The sequence below is a fragment of the Centruroides vittatus genome, unplaced genomic scaffold (assembly GCF_030686945.1).
Source record: "Centruroides vittatus isolate TY-2023 unplaced genomic scaffold, ASM3068694v2 contig_788, whole genome shotgun sequence".
NCBI classification, from domain to species: domain Eukaryota; kingdom Metazoa; phylum Arthropoda; class Arachnida; order Scorpiones; family Buthidae; genus Centruroides; species Centruroides vittatus.
The window spans coordinates 181,992-206,384 of record NW_027122508.1 but is presented as its reverse complement, the minus strand read 5'-3'; the positions used below and the strand labels follow the sequence as shown (position 1 = coordinate 206,384).

Sequence of the window (24,393 nt, the reverse complement as noted above, 5' to 3'; positions counted from 1 at the left end):
ATGCGAAAATATGCATTTTATGTGTAAAATAGTGAGAATTGTTTAGTAAATAATCTTGCCAAGACGAACTATAATTTGAAATTCAAAACAAGAAATAGAAAAAATATAATGTACACGAGAAACTGAACACAAAAATGAATCAAATAAAGTAAATATCTCTGAGTAATATGAATAAATGAAAATAAAAATAAAAACAATAATAACTGAGTTCAACAATTTTCTTTATTTTTTTTTGGTATCACGATAATAAATAAATAAACAAATGGCATTATTAAATTGTTGTCGCGGGCCGTTTCGTTGACATGCCTGTTTTGCAGTTTACACAGAATCGGCTTACGTCTTCATTTTCAACGAATTCTACTTAGAGATACCAGCTTGAATCATAATCTATTAGTTTAGTACCTACTGAAAATTTCTAACAACAAAATAATTAATTTTACATAAAATTTCTGATTGTTCAGTATGTCTTTCGTTCATATATAAATTTTAAACTTTTTTATTTTAGAACCTGATGATGAAGATAACCAGAATAATAACGCCGAAGAAGAAGAATTTACTATGGCAAGTTTTAGAGATTCATTGGGAAAAATAATCTCTAATCCAGTAGTGAAGATAAGTATCATTCTAATTTACATCATTAACTTATCATTCGGAATATGGGGCACATTTCACATGGAACATGGTATTAAGTATGAACATTTATTTGCAAAAGACTCTCTAATTACAGAAGGTTATAGAATTGCTCAAAAGTACTTTAGAAGTTATTCATATCCGTTTCACATAATTGTTAATAAAACCTTGGATTACTCAGATATAAATGTACAAAAATCGATAGAAAGTCTGTTGACAAAATTCGAGAAACATCCAAATATTGCCGGTAAAGATTTCACTGTGTCTTGGTTGAAATTCTACAAAGAATTTCAGAAAAGTCCCTGTCGCAAAATTTTCATTACAAGGTTACAATATGTCAAATAAGCAGGACTTTATCGATGGACTTCGCGATGTGTTCTTTAATATTCGAGCTGCGCGGTCACTGTCTAATGATGTCGTCTTTAACAGCAACAATAGTGATATTATATACAGTAGATTTTTTATTATGGGAAAAAATTTGAATTCTTCATACTCAGAAAGAGACACATTAAGAGATTTATTGAAAATTGCTGACGAATCCGAAATTCCTGTTCTGGTGCATTGTATTTTCTCAGGTCTTATCGAGCAAGGAATCATCATTGGACAAATGATTCAACAATTGTTTTGGATTACTGCTGTACTGATAACAGCCATTTTTCTATTGTTTGCACCGAATTTATTAGTTGCAATGACTGTTGCATTGTCTGTGGTATCTACAATGGTAGAAACATTAGGTTATATGTCGTTTTGGGGAGTCAACTTGGATATTATATCAACGATGAGTCTTATTCTGTGTGTGGGATTTAGCGTGAATTATCCTGCCCACATTTCGTATGCGTATGTCATGTCACGATGCGAAACACCAAACGAGAAATTACAAGATTCTCTGTATCGTATAGGTTTTCCCATACTTCAAGGATCATTGACCACAGGAATAGGAATATTGATTTTATATTCTGATGTATATTTTCTGTTGACATTTACAAAAATTGTAATACTTGTTGCTATGGAAACGGCTTTTCATGCTTTGTTTTTTATTCCCGTTATTCTTTCTGTCTTTTATGCATTTTTCAATAATTAATTAATTTGTTTTCATGTTGTTAATCTTCATCCCATACTAATTTTAAAAAATTGTAGGTAAATTGGTTAAGGATTATGATATTTATGTGTAGTAGTACTAGTATTAGTAGTTCTTCCAATGCTAAGTAGCATACTGGCAGCGATTATCTTACATCAATTTTGATCTTAAACAAGGGCTAGTGCTTTCCCCAACGTGAAACTGAAAATCTTCAATTCTCGAAAACGTTTTATGCCAAATATACATGGCGCCTCTGCATGATCGTTTCTCACCAAAGGAAATTTAATTCATGACTGCATTAGGAATCCTATTATTCTCCATACAAAAATTTGGCCGGCTGGTCTAATTCTTCTACAAGCGACAATGTTATGAAGTTTACACATCTCACTTCTTTGGAGGATCTCTTCATTGTTGATATGATTTAAATATCGGATTTTCAGAATTCATTGCAATAATCAATGTGGAAGGCATCTAGACTTCAACTGATGTTTCCTGAAGCCTTCCAAGATTCACTAGCATAAATAGCTAACGAAATCACGATGGAGGAGAACAACAAAAATGTCGTTCTCAAACGGATGGAAGGAGAAGAGCAGATCTTATACATCTATCGGAAGACAGTCGCTTTTTTTCCAATGCGTTACTTTTGATCCCCTCTTTCTCATTATTGTTGAAAATAACACAACTCAAGTGAGTAAAACTCTTCGACTTTTTCCAATCGTTGTGCTTCAGCATTACTCCATGCGTTTGGGCAGTGTTATATACACGCTTAATTTTCGACTTTGCAGTGTTTATCGTAAAGGTAATTATTTGTGCATTCCGAATTAATGTGGCTGTGGCGTGCTGTACCATTGTCTCATTTATTTCCAATCAGGGCACCATCGACAACAAAAATCAAATATCTAAAATGATCTTAGTTAGACCAGTGGAAGCCGGCCGTAATACACGCACTAGGCTCATCTGCCTGTCTCAAAACAAAATCGAAAGCAACAAGAAAGAGGAAAGGGGACAGAACACAACCCTGCCTAACTCCTATTGTAATTTTTAAAAAGTCAGTATAGCCAACCTCAGTCTTGACACAACAACTAGAATGCAAATATAAGGTCTTGAAAACAGTGAAAAAGTTTGCCAGTACACCATACAGTTGCCGGATTCACCAGAGGAACACATGGTGAACACTGTCAAAAGCCTTTCTGAAATGAACGGAATTGTTGGCCATTGAGTATCGATACTGAACGCATTGTTTGATGATATTTCGAAGAGAAAAGATCTTCTCGCTGCATGATCTTGTGCAGTGAAACCCAGCTTGCGTCTCTTGAACGCGCTGATCGAAGGCATTCTGTAGGCATCAAAGCAAGATTGCAGAAAAAGCCTTTTCAGGTACAGAAAGCATTGTTATACCTCGCCAATTGGTAAACTCGGATACATCTCTTCCCTTAAAAATCTTGATTTTAGCATTCTTTTTCCAATCCTCTGTAAATTACCCACATTTCCAGTATTTCTTAAACAGTAGCGTTAACTTGTCCAACATGAGCTGCCCTCAGTGCTTCAAAATGTCAGCCGTAATTTCGTTCAAACCTGCTGCCCTATTATTCTTTAGGCACTTAATGGCAAACTTCACTTTTTCAAGGGTAATATCACCAGTGTCCATTCCGAAGCTCATCAAGTGTTCATGAATATCAAAATTGTTTGTAACGGTCAGATCCGTTTGAGTAAATGTTATAACCACCTCTCTGTTTTGCTCATCTTGAGTGATCAGAATCTTCCCGTTCTTATTTTTTATTGAAACGCAAGAATTGCTCTATATCCCAGTCAGTTCACTGACTATGTAGTACAGGGTCTTGGAGTCATTCCGATCGAAAGCTCCTGTGCTTTACCGAAAGTTCGTTCTAACCATTCCTTCCTGTTTCTTAGACAATTTCACTTTACACGTCTATCCAACTTAGCATATATTTGGCTTCTTTTTCCATCGCAGTCATTGTTTTAGCTTTGACAGTTTTACGTTTTGTGGACTTTCTTTCATCAATTAGTTTCCACAAGCGATTTTGGATCCACTGAAGCTTTTTAGTCTTTCTCGATGTCTTCCAATGATGTCTCGCGCATTATCCATGGCAAATCCTCTGAGATTTCGCCTAGTTGGAAAAATAATCTGTCATTTCTCCAATGAGGGCAAAGCGATTCAGCTACTTTAGACCGGATGGTTCAGCAATTATTTGATCATTTAATTTTTCTATCGCGAATGGTCGTTTTACCTTGAGCTGTCTTTGATTACGAAGTTGCAGTTTGATATCCGCCTTAACTACGTAATGGTCAGATCCAATATCTTCACTTCTGTAAACCTCACATTTCATATTGTTGACCTCCACTCTTTACTAATACAGATAAAGTCTATTTCATTGAAATTGCACCTGTCTGGTGACCGCTTGGTGTTTTTATGGATCAGCCGATGTCAGAAAGTATGTGTTCCTAACACACAATACGTTGTGTTCACAAAATGATGTTAATCTTTCTCCATTGTCATTCATATGAGTCAAAGGCACATCAGCAGCAATCACAGTCTCGAGTTTTTGACGATAACCGCTCAATTGGGCATTAAAGTTCCCAATCAGTACTTTCAGGTTATGATTTGTGATACTATCAAAGACGTCTTGGAGCTGTTCATAAAATTCATCTTTTATTTTATGAACAGCTCCATGCTGCTGCTGTCATTTCTCGCATAGGAAATGGTTTTGCTGTCACTACTGATTCCGCCATTTGCTGTATATCTAACATTACTGACGCTAAGGAAGTCTAACCAGTTTTCATCAAATATCTGTAATGGCTGAGCGAACACGTTTTTATTTTATTACTAGATTTTTAGAAAAAAATTCCTATAGGAAACTTTTTGGATACATCATTATAAATAATGCAAACCAATTTCTGCCTACAGAAATGTTTACTAATTCAGTATAATAATTACAGTCCTGTATTGTAAACTGATTGTTTTCTCAGCATTAATATAATATATATGTATATCAAAATTATAAACTTAAAATTAAATAAAGTAATTGCAAATTATAAATTTATTATATGAGTATATGTATTTATATATGTAATCTGTAACTATATGAAATTAAATTCTTTTGTAAAAAAATATAGTACTGTTATATTCCTGCTGTTTACATTTGCTTCATTGAATGCTGTCATATGTAAGCAAACATTTTCTATGAATAGACAGAATAAACAATATTTAAGCAGTTTAGTTTAACGCTTCTGAAGGTTAGTTGTGGCGTTGGCAATGATACAGTTGTTATCAAAAATGATATAGGAAGTCATCAAAAAGCTAACAAACAAAAATCACTCACTTCTTTAAGTGATGTCTTGTAATTGAAATGATGTCAAACACATAGATTTTAGTCAAGTTATAGATTGTGTTTGTTTTTACATACAGTACTGTATTTTCAAACGTAAATTATGTACGTAAATAAAATAATACATATACAGTATGTACTTATTATGATGTATAACCATATTATGTGAATTTTAATAAAACACTGAATAAATAAATCGAATTTTTAAAATTAAAATAAATAAAATTTGATGATATTTTAAATCAAATATTCGTAAACTAAATAAATTTTTGATTCAAAACAAACAAAACGAAGGTAGTGGGATATCGCGGTTTAAAAAAATTAAAATCAACATGTAAATAAAGTATATAACACAAACAACATATTTTGGCAGATATAAAGATTTTGTGATCAATCCAGAAGGCTAAAAGAGGACCCATTTAGAGTTCTGTTTATATTTTTCTTGATAATAATAAAGTAATTTAACATTACTTGTCGATAATTTACTAAATATGAAGTCATCCAAAATTGGAAATTTTTAACTTAGAGCAGTGGTTTTCAACGTGGGTGTCGCGGCACCTTAGAGTGCCGCAAGTACGCCACAAGGGTGCCGCGAAATTTTTATATAATTAAATTAAAATTAGTTAAAATAATGAAATTAAAGTATTAAGTTAAATAAATAATTAAAACAATTATAAAAATTGAATATTGAGTTTTTCTGCTAATCTTGTTACGTTCGCCACTTGTCTGTTTTTCTGTTCCTGCAGCGAGTAGAAGTGCAATATAAATGCGTTGAATGCAGTAAGTAGCTGTTTTTATTATTGTTATATGTTCAGCCAATAACGAAAAAGCATCATATAAAAGTATTTTTCTTCTTTACAACAAGAAAAAATAAATTATTAAAGGTATCTGGTGATAAATGAGCTTTCAATTTTTTATGATTTACTAGTGCTAATTGATTTCTTAGCTTTGCTACCAGTAACCATTTCTTGATCATCAGAATCTTTACGTTTTCTCTTTTTAATGAAAAAAATATTCATGATATTGAACAACATAATTAACTTGAATATTTTATTATGAAATTTAATTACAAGTTAAAATAATACCTTTTGTTTTGAATGTTTTTGTGTTGTTTGGAAATAAACTTACTTACTCTAAAAAACTTTTATTTTTTCAAAGACTTTTCATCCTTCATATCTTTACTAACCGTAAATAAGCAAAAATAAATAAATAAATAAAATAAATAAATAATAATAATAATAGGGGTGCCGTGAATTTTGATTAATAATTTCAGTGTGCCACCATACAGAAAAGTTTGAGAAACACTGACTTAGAGCATTTCTTCAATCTAGTGCTAATAGTGCAAATTTGATTCTGATGTTGAAGAAGCATTTGAAGGCACAATAGAAAAATCTGATGACATTATTATTACGGAAAATAAGACGTCAATTGTGATTTACACTTTTTTGTAGGATTTTCTGCAGGATATTTTTTTTTTCAAAATAGATATATATATAATAAATCTAAAACAGGGATGAGCAACCCGCGGCCCGTTAAACATGTATATGCGGCCCGTCAAACATTTCTAAAAATGAATTTATTTTATCGACTTTCTTTCATCAATATATTGTTATAAAATTAATTATAATAAGATGGTAGTACATACTGAACCGAAACAATTTTTTGTGACGAGTTACTCACTTGTCGACGACTTGTTCAAACATGCAATACGAATGCGCCGCGTTTGTGCTTGTTTGTGTTTGTTTCTGTCACACAATCAGTCAGACTGTTAAGCTGTTAACTAGCAATTTTAGCAATTCTTGTGTTTCTTGAAAGGCGTGAGTGCAATATTATTGTCAAAAAGGTAATATTAGAGTATTTTTTTATTCAAAATTAAGTTTTCCTACAAATTTTTTTTAACTTTCAAATTTTTAATCCATAATAGCATGTCGGAATAGCAAACAAAAAAACAGAAGGTTGCGGATGAGCACAGGCATTTCGATGAAAAGTGGAAATTTGATTATTTTTTCACTTTCGTCAAAGATAAAGCTGTATGCTTAATATGCTCAGAGACTGTTTCGACATTAAAAGAATATAACATAAAAAGGCATTATGATACAAAACATGAACAACAATATAAAAACTCAACAGGACAACTCCGGATAGATAAGTTTAATCAAATGGAAAAAAACTTGGGAAACCAATAGGCTATTTTTAAAAATCAAGCTATTTTATCAAATACGGCAGTAAAGGCTAGTTTTGTTGTCAGTCAAATACTGGCAAAAAAAATGAAACCCTTTGCGGATGGAGAGATGATAAAAGAATGTCTGACTGCTGTTGCAGAAATAGCATTTCCTGATAAAATAAATATTATTTCAAACATTAGTTTATCAAGATTCACCATTGCAATGAGAATTGAAGACTTGTCCGAGAACATAGAAACAACGCTTCGGGAACGCATTGCAAAATTCGAATACTGTTCTTCCCGAAGACTTTCAAATGGAAGTGATTGACATGCAGAATAATACCGATTTAAAAAATGTATTTTTCTCAGTAAACATCGAACATTTTTATAAATCTTATGAGAGACCTGAGAAATTTCCGCTTTTGACGAAAAATGCAAAGCAAATGATGTCTCTGTTCGGAAGTACGTATGTTTGCGAACAATTATTTTCAACCATGAAATTAATCAAAAATGACCACCGATCAAGACTGAGTGATGCACGATTAGAAAGCTGCGTACGTGTAGCTACCTCGTCAATTCCGGCTGATATTGATCAGCTTGTATCGAAAAAAACAGTGCCAAATTTCTCATTAAAAATTTCAAGTAAATTCGTTTTTCTGTTCTTTTCTTGTTTGTTTTTATTTTGCATTAAAATTTGTATATGAAATCTTTACTTTTTTTAAATTTTATATTTTTTTATTCTAATGTTTATTATAAATAAAGTTTTGTAAATTATTAATAAGTGTTACTTTATGTGCGGCCCACCAAAAAATTTTAAAAGTTAAATTGGCCCGTTGATTAAAAAGGTTGCTCACCCCTGATCTAAAAATATATCTAAATATATAATATATAATATATAATTTAAATATATATATATATGTTTAATTATATATATACATTTTAGTTTTTAATATAGTACAGAAAAAAGTAATCTAAATTTGAGAATACATGAACAGTACGTACTGTACAGTACATACTTGTAAATGTATATGTTTGCAATTTGGTGATGTTTGCAGTACATCGCGAATGCTTTATTGTGAATGTGGTTTCTCCCAGACATTATAAAATAAGATGATTTTTTAAGATTAAATAACAAATACAGTTATTAAAATTATTTTGCGATAGTAGGAAATATAACTAATTTATGTTAAATTTACCGATATCGAGTGGCGCTGACAACGACGCCAAACAGCAGATATTGGAACTACCGTGGAAAACGCAAATAATGAGACCTTAAAAACCTCTAAATAAGAGGACAACACAGAAACACAGCTGTTTTTATGTTTCCTTTTCTAGGATTTATGATGATTACATTAACATTTACTGTAAATGTGCATATTTTAATATGATTTTACGTGCTTTTAACGCTTTTCTAGTGATATTACGACATCAGTACTTGGGGCAGAAGATGTAAAGTCCAATAAAATGACGTAAACTTGATTGTTATTTTTCCATACACTTTTTTGACGAACGACGTATAATCGAGAACTACGTAACTCGAAATGACGTAACTGTACATCTATAATCTAATTCTAAATATATATAGATACACAGTATATGTATATATATATATTTAGATTTAGATTTAAATTTAGATATATAAATATTGAAAAAATAAATATTAAACATTTAAAAAGCATTTGAATTAACATAACATGTAATATTTCACTTGAAACTGTGTTCCACGAAAAAAAATGATAATTTGATATAATTATATGTTTTCAAGTTCAAAATCCTTAGTGCCATCTTTCGTTTGAAATAATCATTTATATTTTGCAAAAGTATTTTTGTATAAGAATAATGACCCGTCATCTATCGCAAATACTTTGAATTATTTAAACGTATTTCGAAAAATCGTAAATAAAATATATTTTTAATAATAAATTTGCATACATTTGTGAAAAATAACAATAAAAGACAATTATCATAATTACGCAGCCAATTCGATGTTTAAATAATTTAAATATTTTATTATTTCGAAAATATCTACACAGTAATGAATTATATAAGTAAAATTACAGTTTATTATATAGAAAATATTTTTAATCTATCTATTTAAAAAATCATTTGAAACGTTTATGAAAGAATATAAAAAATAAGTGAAATTATTATTTATAGTAACGAAAACAAAACACGAAACACGATACCACTCGAAAGTCACGTGACTCTGAAGTGGTGTTGCGTTTCTACAACTTCCCATATGTCACAACTAATTCGACTACGCACGTTTAAATCTTACGTACTTAAAAGGGCAAAGAAAAATTTCCCTATCATTTATAATTTTAAAACTTTTTGTAAGAAAATGAGAACTTCAAAGTTCATTGTAAAATAATAGTTTACAATGAAAACATTTAAAAATAAATATATATAAATGAATTTTATACAAATAAAATTTAAAAAAAAAATAAAGTACAGGTAACCGCCGTATAACACTGCACTTCTATAGCACGGATTCACTTTAACACAGTTCGAGAATTGAGAACGTCTTACGTATAACACGGTGCTTTTATAGCACGGGTTCACTCTAACACGGTTCGAGAATTAGGTAAAACATTCGTACAACGGGAAATGTATTAAAAGTGTTACCAGTTGATGATTCTCATGCTGAGATCATCATATAGGATGAATAATGTCTGGTAAAATATTTACTTAAATAAGTATTTTACCAATAAAAAAAATCTACTATATAAAGCTGAGAAACTAGATTATATCACTGTATGCCAAATATGGCCACTAGGGACGCCCCTAGCAATTATTTAAATGAATTTAAATTTACAATATAAATTGTTTTATATATTTTATTATATTTTTACAGTATAATATTCAGTATATTATTATTTTTATTTGTAATTTTGTATGCCCCGATGTCTGCATCGGCCTTTTGTGAATCATAAATCCGTTTTAAAGAAGGATTTAACAGCATGTATTTTTAATTTTTGGAACTTACCCCCCTTTTCGCAGTAGTTATTTGTTTCCTATAACACGGATTCGCATAACACGGCAATTTTTTGGAACGTAACTCTTGTGTTATACGGGGATTACCTGTATTGCTAAAAATCTGTAATTTATTTACTATTAATATCTATCGATTAATTAAATAAAATAATTATATATTATAATAAATTTAATACAGGTAACCCCCGTATAACACAGGAGATTCGTTCCAAAAAGTTGTCGTGTTACACGAAACAAAGAACTAGTACGAAAAGCGGAGTTAGGTTCTAAAAAACATGCTATTATATTTTCATAATTAAGATAAATAGCTTTATTTAAACTTTCTTAAGAAGTGATACATATTATTATAAATTAAACAATCTTCTTGTCGTCATCACTAAGCCTATTAACCGAAAATTTTTAATCTACGTAACGGTCACAACGATTTAATTCTTGAAAACCGGTGACAGAAATAAAGCAAGTATCGAATAAGGAAAAAACATCTGGCAACACAAAAGCAGAAGCACCGAGATTTGGCAATACTGAAAAAAGTTTCGATAAGTATCACGTGTATCGACAGAAGGCGAGAAAAGGAAATTTATATTTTGTACTTAAGTACTAATAGTTCACTGAAAATTGAGCATTGGAAATCTGATAGTACAAAAATGTCAAATGAGGTATCTTTCGTGTGAGGACCCGAACGGGGGTTGACTGGGAAATCCGAATAGAGGTGTTAACAAGATCTTAAAACTTTACAACGCAAAGGAACGAAATTATAAATCTAAATTACACAATGCAAGTTTTTTTGAAATATTTAAAACAATGGAAAGGAATAAAGTCGAAGAACACGCGACGAGAGAGGAATCATATTAAGTCGCGACGTTGACCTCTCCCGCGCCCTCCACCGGGTTTCGAATTGGCTTTAAGTGACAATGAGAAACCAATGGAAAAGCGACTTGGGGGAAACACATTATAAAACCATCGTTTTAAAGGACATTTTTGGTTCTTGGATGCGTGAGTTTCTTCTCTTGGTCGTGTGTGCTTCCGTAACATTGGAAAAGACGGCCGGATGGCCGAGCGGTAAAGGTGGCAGCCTACTGCTCTGGGGGACCCGGGATCGAATTCGAACGGGTCGAATAATCCCCAGGAATTTTTTGGGGGGTGGTCCGTTCGGATATGTCGGGCCCCGTCCCTCACCACCCGGTCGCCTCATTGTGGGCCTGGCCGAACCCATAATGGGCCTACTAAAAGAGGCCCTTTTAGTGCTCACAGGGCGGAAAGAGTTAAAAAAAAAAAAAAAAAAAACATTGGAAAAAAGAATCTTTTTTCGGACCAGTAGGAAGACTCGTGAATTGCTGTCTTCTAGCTATCTCCAGATCGTCGGTTCGCTCGAAGAGAAGCTACCGATAGACGTGCCATACGCCCCGGGGCCCACGGATATTTCGCGTCCACGTCGAACTACAAGCAGGGCCGGATTTACCAATCCAGGGGCCCTGGGCACAAATTCGGCGGGGGTCCCCCGGTTCCTTTTTTAATAGTAGGCAAATTTGATAATTTAAAAAATTTACACAAAATACTGTAGTTCAATTAGATTTGAACTAGGAAGTTGTAAATTTTATTTAAAAATAAGGTTATTGTAAACATACATATATTTTATTCTGTAAAACTAATTATTTTAATTTAATTGAAAAATACCTATGTGAAATTTTTTCCCGAAATTTTCCGATGTTTCATAGGTTTTTTACCGAGTGTTGTTTTCTCTGCCTGTTGCCCTCATGATTAGGCCACACTAGACTGTCGCGGTAACAGAAAAAAAAATTATGTTTAAACATAATTTTTTTCAGTTTTGTGGGTGCCCTGGGCTCAGGCTCCAAATGCTCTTATGTAAATCCGGCCCTGACTACAAGTCAGGTAGACACGAACTTTTGTCGAACTTTTTTTTTGGACAATTATTCTCGCGCTTTGTGTGATTCTACCTTATCAAACAAAAGCAAATTTTAATGAAATTTCTATGTTTATTAAACGGTTTTTGATGGTAAGCTGTCATAGTGAGTCCGTCCACTCCCACAAGACCGTCCGTCCACTCCCACTCCGACATAATGGGACGTCAGCAAAGAAGACATCGTTTATGTTGATGAATAATCATTTTAAACAAAATGATAATTACAACCATTGTAACAGTAACAGGATAGTTATTATTCATTTTTGCGAAATATTTTTAATAAAAATGTACACTAATCTGAAAACTAAATTTGATGTTTCTATGTTTTTCATTTGCCAAACCGATTAACTTCCTCAATCATAGCAAAATTGTAATAATGATAACGATTATAGCATATCTATACTATCTTATACACTTTATATGCCGTTAAATAAAAACTACATCTACAATAATACATTCTATATTGTTTATTTGAGTTTATAATTTACAAGAAATTTTAAAAAAGAACGTATAATAACTCATTCACTGTATGTTAAAAAATTCAATCATATTGGAAAAAGTAGAAAGTTCTTTATTACTTAGTAAGTACTGTACATATTTTATTAGTATTAGTATGCAAAAACACCAGACCATATTAATCCAAGATAAAGTAAAATATTGAAAAAAATCGAATGTATGGTATTTCAACTATACTTCTTAGTGTAAACTGGATGAATTATAATTCTTTCTTCCACGTAAAACCTTCACAATCCAGCATTAGGTGTTTATATAACTGCTAACGTTTTCAACCCCGTCGGGGTCTTCTTCAGGCACAGCACAAAAATAGTTTCAAATGCCAGTGAATGGAACGAAGAAACCGAAGCGAATTCTATTCCAATTTTTGAATCTTGAAATTGAAAGATAAGATGGAACATTATGCTCCAGCTGGGATGTTACCTACGCATGCGTACTATTACGTTCGCCGATCTTTGAATGTAAAACGGATTAATATACTATTAAGTTATTTGTGGGTGCGCATTTCCTTCATAGTAATATTTCCAGGCTTGCGAGATGTTGATTGCATCGTTGTAGTTGATGCATGTGTTGTGCAAACCCGCTTTATATATCTCTAGGGACTCAAGTGTTCTGAGTTGGTCCGTGTGGTTTGACATTCTGATTAAACGAGCATTTTGGAGGTCGTCTGTCCGACTGTCCTTCGTTAATATTGAGAATAAAGTTAGAAAATGGTTATTCTAGTAAAGTTTTCGAATCACGGGTGCTGGAAAATTGATAGTGTACTGTACCTGTATTTAAAATAATCAGTTTATATATTTTTATAAAATCAGTCAATTTGAAGCTGATTTAAATTAATAACATACATCAACAAAACGATAATTATATAGAAACAATAACAAGAGAGAAAAATAAATAAGTACATTACAGCATGTTCTGGTTAAATATCACCAGATGCGGATCAAAATTTTTTTCTAAATTTTTAACTTTCATAAATGATACAATGAAATTCGATTAAAATAAAACTTAATAATATGGGATTAAATATTTAACTGCACCTAAAATCTAAATTTAAGCTCTAATCATGAAAATCTAATATCTCACATTGAAAATATTATTTAACATTAAGAACAAACAAGAGAAAATGCATGATTCATATATAGTATAAAGTGTTAAAAAGAGCAAAATATCGCACTAAAAATAGTTAAATAAAATCAATATCAATTATGTAAGCAACATTATAATGTCCAATAACATGATCGACGAATCCATACATTTTTTGTTTACTTTTATTTCATTTTATTAATTTATTTATTCATATTTTCGCTTAATTATTTTGTAATCTCATTTTCGTTTGCCAATTTTTAATTTGTTGCATGTAATAACTGTAGTGTTCTTGCTGAGAGTTTGAACACCTCACAAACACTAACATCTATACATACAGAAAAAATCCCGATTTTTTTGCATTTCTGGTCGTGTCAAGCACCTTCGAGTTCAAACATTAAAAATCTTAGTGTTTCGCTAAATTATTAAAACCAAAATTAATGACAAAGTCTGTAGAATTTATGCCACCTTTGTGTTCCAGAATATTTTATGACGGCCTAACATTTCTTTTTAAAATAGTTACTTGTCAAAAAAATTAAAAATTTTCTTAATGAGATAGATCCAGGAACATAAAAGTGAATATAAATATTAATGAATTTCAATTTTGATTTAATTAACAACTAATACGTTATTAATTATAGTGTATATAAAATTTATTATACTCGGCAGTAATACTTAACATATACTGTGTTATTACTTATTAAAATTTATTATAATATTTTTAATAATTAATTAATCGGTTATTACTAAATAAATATTACATGTATAAAACTACGTGTTCATATCTTTATAATAAAATGTACTTTCACAGTTCGTTAATTAATTAATTAATAATGTGTAATTATTTACTCATGTATAAAAAATTTAATATAAATTTAAATAAATTAATCTCTATTCTTATTATTAAAGTTTGCTTATATTTACTCGCTTATTTTACTGTAATAATTAATTTATGAAATATTATATAAAATTTATATAAATATATAGATATCATAAATTAGTTCGTTAGCAGTAAGTAGTTTCTATTCGATTTTAATATTGAAAGATAAGTGTCTATTTTAAATAGTTGTGTTTAAATAATGATAAGAACAGTGTCGAAAAGATCGCAAAAATAACTGTTATTGATTATATTTTAAATAAAGTTTTTAAGTTTAACTAGTGAATTATAAATTACATAAACCGTAAATTTAAACTGCTATTTGTCGCTGATTTTTTTATTTAGGAACTTTTGATAACAGTAAACAACAGGTAAACAACTTTCTGACCAATCGCCGTACTTTTATTCTATTATATATAATAGCCGAAACAGTTAATATAATGTACAGTACATGACATAAGCAGAAATAAAAACAACTGTGTAATTAATAGGTTAAATTATGCCTTGATAAAACCTTGTATTCTAATTTATAGGATTCACAATTGTCAAAAATGGATCTAACTAAAATAAAACTGCTTAGTTTATTGACCTATTCAGATCTGATTCCACAAAAAAAATATTTAACGAATACCGTTTAAAAACACTCGAACTCGATATTCGTTGTAATTGATAGACACCTGCGACAAGAGTTATAAATAAAGAAAATTGTCTTTAATTAAAGTAATAGCAGCGTAAACACAACAGTTTATAAACACAAGTAATTAATTTTGCACTTAATATAGATTTTAATTATAAATTAACGACGTATTTTAGGTTTTTAAACCTAAAGTACATCGTTTAATATAATATTAAAAAGAAAATACTACTGATTTTACTATAAACACATTACATAATTAAATTTATTATTATTAAAAACTGTTTACTCTCTTCTAAATTTTACAAGAGTTATATCGTGCAAAACAGCATTAACGACAAAATGTAAGAATTGATTAACGAATAAACCTTTCATAAATTTAGACGTAAACAATAAAGTTATTTAAAAAGTTTAATAATTTCGAAAGTTTTAAAAACTGCTGAAATTTTCGAATTATTGTCTACAATTAAGAACACGGCGATATAAACAGAAAATGACTTGAATTGTTAATTACACATAACAAGGTTATTTATAATGATATGATACAAACGACACTTCTTGAATAATAACGTAGAGAATTTAAAAATACTAGTATATTTTTTATATTATTATTATTTTATTTTCTCTATTATATAAATTTAATTCAATACAGTAAATACTTTTAGTGTGAACGGATAGCTATAAATAACACAGATTAAGCTAATAATTCACTCATTATTTTATTTAAATAGACGTAAATTATTGATTAATTTGGAAGAATTGATATTTTTGATTAACTAACAACATCAAATAATTAAACCATCCAGAAAAATATGTAAGCAGTAGTACTATTTTTATTGTTGGATGCTATTATATAAAATAATCCCTTGAAAATTAATATATAAGTAAATGAGGTTATTTAAAACTGTTTTTTATTTGACTCGTTGGTGAATTAATCCGAAATATGAAATTATTTTTTACTAAAGATTATATTGTATCAGGACAAATTAAAAAATCTAGACGAATTTTTATTTAGAAATATTCCATTTCTACTACATTAAATACATTTAAACGTCTCGGCATGGCCTTCAAATATGATTTTGAATTGTTTTTATAGAGAATAAAACAAGTTTGGTAAGTATCCAAATATGGAAGGAATTAAAGTTAATCAAAATGCCAGTAAATGTCTTATGAATAATTAATAACGTAAAAGATTTATAACTGTTTAAAATTAAGCATAAAATTGCATTTTTGATAGAAAAAAGCTTTATTTCTTATTTTTTAGAATCGGATATTTAGTTCGGACTATTTGCCTCTCATCAGTCTTCAATGTATAATACGGTAAAATTGAAATATTAATACTATTTGATGTTGACTGCGGGAAGAACTAATAACTTACAAAACGTAGAAGTAAAACTTGAAAACTAAAAGGCTAAAACTTGCCAAGATATAAAAATCTGGCAAATAAAATAGGTAAAAAGATGATAACTTTCAAAAAATAACAGGTGTAAAATGCTACACTGTAAGGTGAACCTACTTGATAAATATGATTACATGTATATAAAAAATAAATAGATTAATTAACTAATTAAAATTAAAATTTAATAAATAGTTCAGAAATAAAATCAGCAATATATTTTTAAAAAATTTTAAAGCGATAATTGCATTACTGATTGTTTTTCTGCACTTTCTTACTTTATGAAAGATGCAGAAAAAGTAAGTAGTTCTAGTATCACTTCAAAAAACACAATAATAATAATTATAATTTATATGTTATATATGTAGCCTATACTTGATTTCATTTCTACATAATCTTTTAAAATTTGTTTACATTTTATATTTTATTTTATAATTTTTTTATTTTACTATTTATGACATTTCATTTATAAACATCTATAAAAACAAATAAGTTTTGCGAAATAAAATTATTTTATTTGATTTTATTTACCTTGTTTTAAGCTTTTATCGTAGTTTAATTTTAATTTATAGTTTTAGATCAAACTGTTGATATATAATATTTCAAGAACTCCCTTCCAGAACCTGTTTATAAGATTGTGAAGACATGTCCAAATCGAAAAAGAGTACAAAAAGAAAACAACAAAAAAAAATAAATTAATGTGATTTATATTAATTTTTTAAAAACCATTCGTCGTCCAATAATTGTTCACTTGACGAATTTAAGAAATACTCTACAATAATAATATTCACTTGTTAATTTTTATAAATTATATAATTTTTCGATACCAAAATTAAAACCACTTTATTAAATAAATTTTTATATATTAGCTTCAAACAAATAAAGAAAACAGAAAAAAATCAGGAAAAATATTCCCATTAGCTATATACATGTTATTTATAATTATCATAATTAAGAATAAACAGCAAGACAGGTTTTCTATCGGAAAACATCTCTAACCATTGATTGAAATGTAATTTTTTTAAATGCCGAATTAATTAAGTTTTGTATTATTAATATTCTATGCATTGCTCTCCTCTTTCCAAAAATACGGCAAAGGCGAATTGTTGCTGTTGTTTTACAGATACATTGCCTGTATACACGTCCCGATAGTCATTATAAGAAAAGTACGTAAGTAAAATAAAACTAAAATAATTTTAAGTGTTATTTAAATTCGCATATTCTTTTTCTCATTTTGTTTTGAATTTTTATATGTAACGAGCAGGTTATTTTTTCATTGCTTTACAGAGTTACATGCGGTAAATGCTTGTATTTATAGATACAATATCATCTTTATATATAATTTTATAGTCAAGACTTTAACTAAACAAGTTCTATTTATAAACTAAAAAGATGAGCGGATTAGGTTTGTAAAACCTTTCGATTGTCCAGGACGTCAGCTTGCCCGATCAAAAGTGGACCCCTTTAAACATTAGACAATATGTTTAAAATGTTAATGACTGTTTAGTAGTTACAAAATGTAATAAAAGCTCTAATATTATTATTGTATTCTGAAATTTACGTTGTATTACTGATCTAATTAAATCATTTTTCGGAGATACTTTATATTAGAGAATAGAAGAAATAACTAGGGATAAATAATTCTGACTGGTAATATATTGATTGGGTTGATACAAACGTTATGTAGATTCTAAACTTTACTACTGCAACTGCGCAAGGAAGTTCAGTAGAAATCCCAACCTGTGACGTGCAGCTAAATTCGGCTTTGTATTGATGTATTGCGTCGGACTGAGTTCGCATGTCTTGCTAGTCTTGATTTTAACTAATATTTTTATATACTGTAGCTTATGCTCTATCATTAAAATGAAAAAATTACAGGCATTCCGGTTTCTTCTTCGTTTGTTTAGTTTAGTGATTTTCTCTTCTAATATTTGTCTATTATCTAACATTTAAATAATTTACATAGTGTCTTCTCGTTAAAATAATTTATTACTGTGTAGACAAATAAACGAATGTTTGTCTTGTCACTTCTTTAAATAGAACAATTATATTATTAACTAAACAATCACAAACATGTACATATTCAATATATTTGTCGTTCAGTTGTCCGCTCTGAGATGTCAACAGTTGTCAATTCTAAGTTGTTTAGGATTTTGTCAATCCTGTTTAATTTATAGTTTTACATCAAACTGTTGATGTATAATATTTCAAGGACTTCCTTCCATAACCTGTTTATAAGATTGTGAAGACATGTTCAAATCGTATATGAGAACAATAATAGACAACAAAAAAGATAATTCAATGTGATACTGTCAATACTGTTTAATTATTATTTATATTATAAAATCTTATTTCTTGATGTAAATTTTGTTATTTTAATAACTTTATATATTTTATATAATCGTTTTAATTGTAATGAGTTACTGATATTAAAATAATAACTCTGAGTAATTTAAAATAATAGAAATCAGTCTGTAATTTTTCGCCATTTAGAACAATAGTATATATTTATATTACTTAAAATAATTAATTTGTAGAAATTGTTAATTGTAGTTTATTGTGCTGTTTATGATAAAACTCTGAAATATTTTAATGTAAATAAGAAATAATCAAGTAAGGAAAAATACATATCATATCTTTCCTTCAATATTTCATATTTATTAATTATTTGATAAAAACATCAAAACATGTAAATTTATAGAAGTATTATATACTGTGACATAATCAAAATCTCAGGCTGAAATTTTGTATCATATTTTTAGTTTATTTATTTTGAAATTTCTGCTGTTCGCCTCAAGTTAGTAGTGACATAAACCTGTACTTCATGCTTTTTCTGTTAGCAAGAGTCGTTCCGGTCATCTATCTAACACTTATCCGCGGAAAATTTTTGAATTTAATAACGTGACTTCTGGTATAAAACGAAATTTCGGGTACAGTTCATCGGGGCTATTTGACATTGTCGTTTCCGTACCTTTTATCGGGTTTTATATTTTCTCCTTGTACTCAATATTGAAGAATGACAGGCAGCCAGCTGGACTAACAGACACACGACAGTGAGAATTTATAGGTCTACTATTTCCCTCAAATTACTGCCCAAACACATGTATATGCTCTTATGAATAGTATATGCTTCTACAATATATACAAGAATATATGTAAAAGTTCATTAATGTTCTACATTTATCATTTTTGTTTATTCTTAAGTCTTTTGTTACTCCGCAGTTGACGTTTTATGTCACAGTTTTACAATTTAGAAAAATTAAACAGAAATGACAATTTTAAAATATAAAAAATATTAAATGTATTATGTTTGACTATAAAATAATAATGTCATTTAATTAATAACAATTTTTACGACCTAAACCTAGCTTTAATATTTTAAATATAGGCCTAGATATATTATTTAAAAGAATAATTAAAAAATACTGAATCTAAATAGTTTATAATATAATATTAACATTAATAAAATTTTATTTCAGAATGTTGTAAATTTAACTACTCTGTATGAGTAGTAAGAATTTATTTATTAAGAAAACTTTGAATATAAACAAATAAAATATATTTAAAAAGAAAAATCAACACTTTTACATCTATTGCTCTACAAGATTAAATTAAACAAATAAAAACAAAAATGTTCATAAAAAATAATTTTTAAATATTCAAGTTTTATAATAATTAAAAAGTTAATTTAATAGATGTAATATTTTATTTTATCGTGAATATCTTAAACGCGATGTATGTTTTATTATGAAATACATATGTTTGTAGGTTTACATATTCTCATGTTGTTATATATTAAATAAAAAATAGTCAAGGTGACAGAAGATCTATATTTTTTCTTACTTGATTTCTTTACGTTAAAATATTTTTGACTTTTATCATAAATAACACATTAAATTAAATAAACGATTTGCACAAACTAATTATTTTAAGTGATATAAATATATATGTTACGGCCAATGCCCGAAGTTCGGACAGTCTTCGAATTGGCTGGCAATTTCGCACTCTGGCCTAGAGGAGTGGCAAATGTCCGATGTACGTGAAACGCCCAGTGTATATACTAATTTGTCCGGCCATCTTTCGAAGTGGCGAAAAATTTCTGGCTAAAATTCGATGTGATGATGCAAGACTGTCTGGCAGGCTGCACATCTTACGCTTCCGATGTGACGGTGCCATACACGTGATACCAATGTAGGTGCTATGTTGTGATGATAATATTCCGTTTATCTACTGCTTTTCGGAGTAGGTCCTGCTTCTGCGACTTGCCATTATTATTTTCACATAACGGTGTTATTGTATCCCTCGTATTTCTATAGCATTTTCTATGAATTAGTTGAGTTCAGTGGTTAAATCAAAAAACACGTATATGTATTGTGGGTTATGTGTGATGACACATATTGCTGGAAGCAGGAGCATATAGTAATTATGCTGAGGTTAATAAAAGATTGCTTGCTACAACACGTTTAACTCTATAGGAACGTATTAAATTAGCAACAGTACAGAATTTACTAGGGCTGTATTCCATGTAACAATATTACAATTTCAAATATTCATAATTGTTATTTCATAAGTTGTCCCATGGCTACATCTGATGAAAAAAATATGCTGGGTGAAGTTGGACTACACGTAAATGCGAAAACAACATTTGCTAAGAAAATCTGGTTTTCTAATACTTTTGAATGCGTTGCTGCAAGTAAAAGCAAATAATAGCGGGAATACGGCTCTTTTATAAAAAAATATTAAACAAGTATACGCAAAGCAGAAAAAAAAGTGTTAACTATCATCGACTAAGTAAATATGATGCTATTGAATTTGACGGCAAAAAAACACTTATTGTGCCAATAACAAAACACAATAGCGATATTTCGTACTATATGCATACAGCAGAATTTTTCGACATATTGAACGATACCCACTCGAAAATTGGACATGGAGTCGCATACGGATGGGAAAGGAGCTACAATCTATGTAGAAAAATGTCACCAAAAAAGTCATAACATTTTACCTCAGCGTAAGCAACTCATGACAGACAAAATTGTCAAATCCCAAGAAGGATCTACTTTAATGCATTTAACTCAATATGCCAAGTACTACATCTTACAGACATGCAAAGAAATCCTGACGGCAAGTACAAGTTTATACTTAATTATCAGGATCATTTAACTAAGTTTAAATTACTTGCGATCTTTGAAAAGCAAAAGAGCGCTAGTGTCTGGATATTTTCACCACTATAGGTGCTCCAAGTAAGCTTCAATCAGATTATGGAAGAAAATTTACGAAACAAGTTATAGATGGACTAAAGAACTTATGGCATGAAGTGAAACCAGTACACGGAAAACCGAGGCATAACCACAGATAAGATTTTATTGAACGTGCCAACCAAAATTTTTAGTATATGATAATGACATGGATGCAGACAAATAAATCAACACATTGGGCTAAGGGTCTCCGATTTATTTAATTTATGAAAAACCGTTCTATTCACCAAAGCATTCAGCAGTCGCCCTATTAGCCATATTTGGCCGCAAAGCAAAAGTTGGGCTGAGAATCTCAAATCTGCTCAGAGAGGTTGTACAGGGAAAGGTCCTCTAGTACCAGACACCTAAGCTTTTCCTTTAATATAAAAAAATTTACATCTGAATTTGTCCAGATTACATTTTATACAAAACTTCATTGTCTTATAAAAACACCTGTTTAAACTCATTTTTCTAAGGTAAAATATTAATAATTTTTTTTTTACACTTTTTACAGTCATTATATTTTTACAGAGTTTAATTGTAGAGGGTTATATCAAACATGAGAAAAATCTGCAAGAAAAGAATTACTTTTTGTTTCACAAACAACGTTTCATTATTAGACAGAGTCATTATTAAAAAATGTAAAACAGTACAAATTACAGATCGTAAAACTAAGTTAATACATAAGAACAAAGTGGTATAAGTGAAAAAATTTTAAAAATTATTAGTCTGAAAATTTAACAATTCGTTTTAAAATTAATGACAAATGCATTTTGTGTTAATTTTTTATTTATTTCGGTAATGTAAACATCACATTGATAAAAATAATTTTCTTCAAGATTAGCGTAATTTTCGTGACACCAATCTTCACAAATCCTACACTGAATTCAATCTGTTCCGAAGGTTTCACCACAGATGATGTATTGAGTCTCTTGGTTTTATCTCTTTTCTTGAACTGATTTACGCCTATTTACTGTTTTCTTTTTTTGTTTTTTTTTATCTAGACGATTTTTCCCCAGCAGTTCTTTGGTAGCTGCATAGGTTCTTTCTTTCTTTTCTTTGTTTTTTTTCTTCTGCTGTAGGTTACCTATATTGTCACATAAAAGAAAAAAACTTTGTGAGAACATAATTTTTATTAATTTCAAAGTGTTTCCGATACAACCTGTAACACTTCTGTCTTATTAGCGCGAGTCGCGCGCGTCTTCTCGTTGTCACACATTGTTCGTTTACGTTGCAACTCGAAACACGTGACCCTATAATAAACCAATAAAATTACAATAGCTTGTTTTTGACTACTTCTGTGAATTTACTGACATTTTAAGGTTTTACTTCATACTATTTACGAAATTTTAGCTACTTTTCTTATTGAAATGGTAAGCAGTTCCTTTTCTGGAATGAGTAAAATAAAAAAAGGCAATTATTTTGATATAGCTGGCAAGAATACACAAGAAGATAAAATTTTCGATAAAACGAAGAATTAAAATCCCACAGGTATTCGTGAGCCCGAATGAGCTCAATCAATCTCGATTCTGTAAAAATATAAATCCCCTAACTATCCGCCATGAAAACGAACTATTTTCAATGTTGTCAACGTATGACGTGGTACAAAGGCGTTTACTGATTGGATGCGCGTTTGCAATCGGCGCGAGTAGAACTTTTTGTTTCTATGATAGTTGTGGTTGCAGTCACGCCAATTTTCGATGGGAAATTACTAGTTAACGGGAACAGCCGTTGCTATTGCAGTTGCTCGCGCGGCAGGAAATCGCAAAGTTTGGCCAGGGCTGTACAAACGGCAACGCTGTTTTCTGATACAACCCGCAACATATCTGTCCAGTACAACGCGACACATCATAAACCAAAACATTGGTTACCACATATGTTAATAAGCGTAAGGGGTTTTCCGGCTTACGAGTTAAAGAACAATAAATGTTATGTTCAACAATAAACAAAAAAACAACTTATTTTCATTTTCAGGCAAGCTATGACAACCAGATGTCATCTTCGTTCACCCAATATACTATTAAAACTACCAAAGTTTCTGCCACGTGTCAATAACACTACTAATTGACTAAATATGGCGGGAATCAGAACTTTCTTTATTCACCCAACATGCTTGTATTTTCACAGGTTCTGACACTTGCAGCAAATATTAGAAACCATGCTTGTCTGATGCTAGCCGCCATCCGGTACTCAATCAATCAATCAATCTTTTCTTTATTATGTACAGAGATACGTACACAAACCCAGTACCGCATATGCACAACCGGGACAGTGACAGAATACATAGAGTATATGAGAATTACATGTTACAGATCAGACAGTTCAAATTGAATAATAGATTAAGAGTAAAAACAAAAATAAAATAATATAATCTATATCTATACTAATATATAAAGAGGTAACTAAATTTGGTTGTAACAGGTAATCTCCGAATCTACTCATCCGATTTCAAAAATTCTTTCACCAATATTTAGAATGGACCTTCAGAGTGGACATAGGCTATATATTATTCCGTTAAA

General features: G+C 29.9%; 1 protein-coding gene across 3 annotated transcripts in view; it reads left to right on the top strand.

The window, feature by feature from the left end:
- The window catches only part of LOC136981696 (patched domain-containing protein 3-like), a 151,565-nt gene that overhangs the window by 62,745 nt on the left and 64,427 nt on the right, over positions 1-24,393 (top strand). For 2 of the 3 annotated variants that reach the window (XM_067278041.1, XM_067278040.1), the window contains exon 3: positions 506-1,709. The exons of the other annotated variant lie outside the window; for it this stretch is intronic. In XM_067278041.1, the coding sequence (XP_067134142.1) occupies positions 506-975 (470 nt within the window). In that variant the 3' untranslated portion in view covers positions 976-1,709. Of the gene's footprint in view, positions 1-505; positions 1,710-24,393 lie in introns of those variants that run through there. 3 annotated transcript variants of the gene reach the window in all.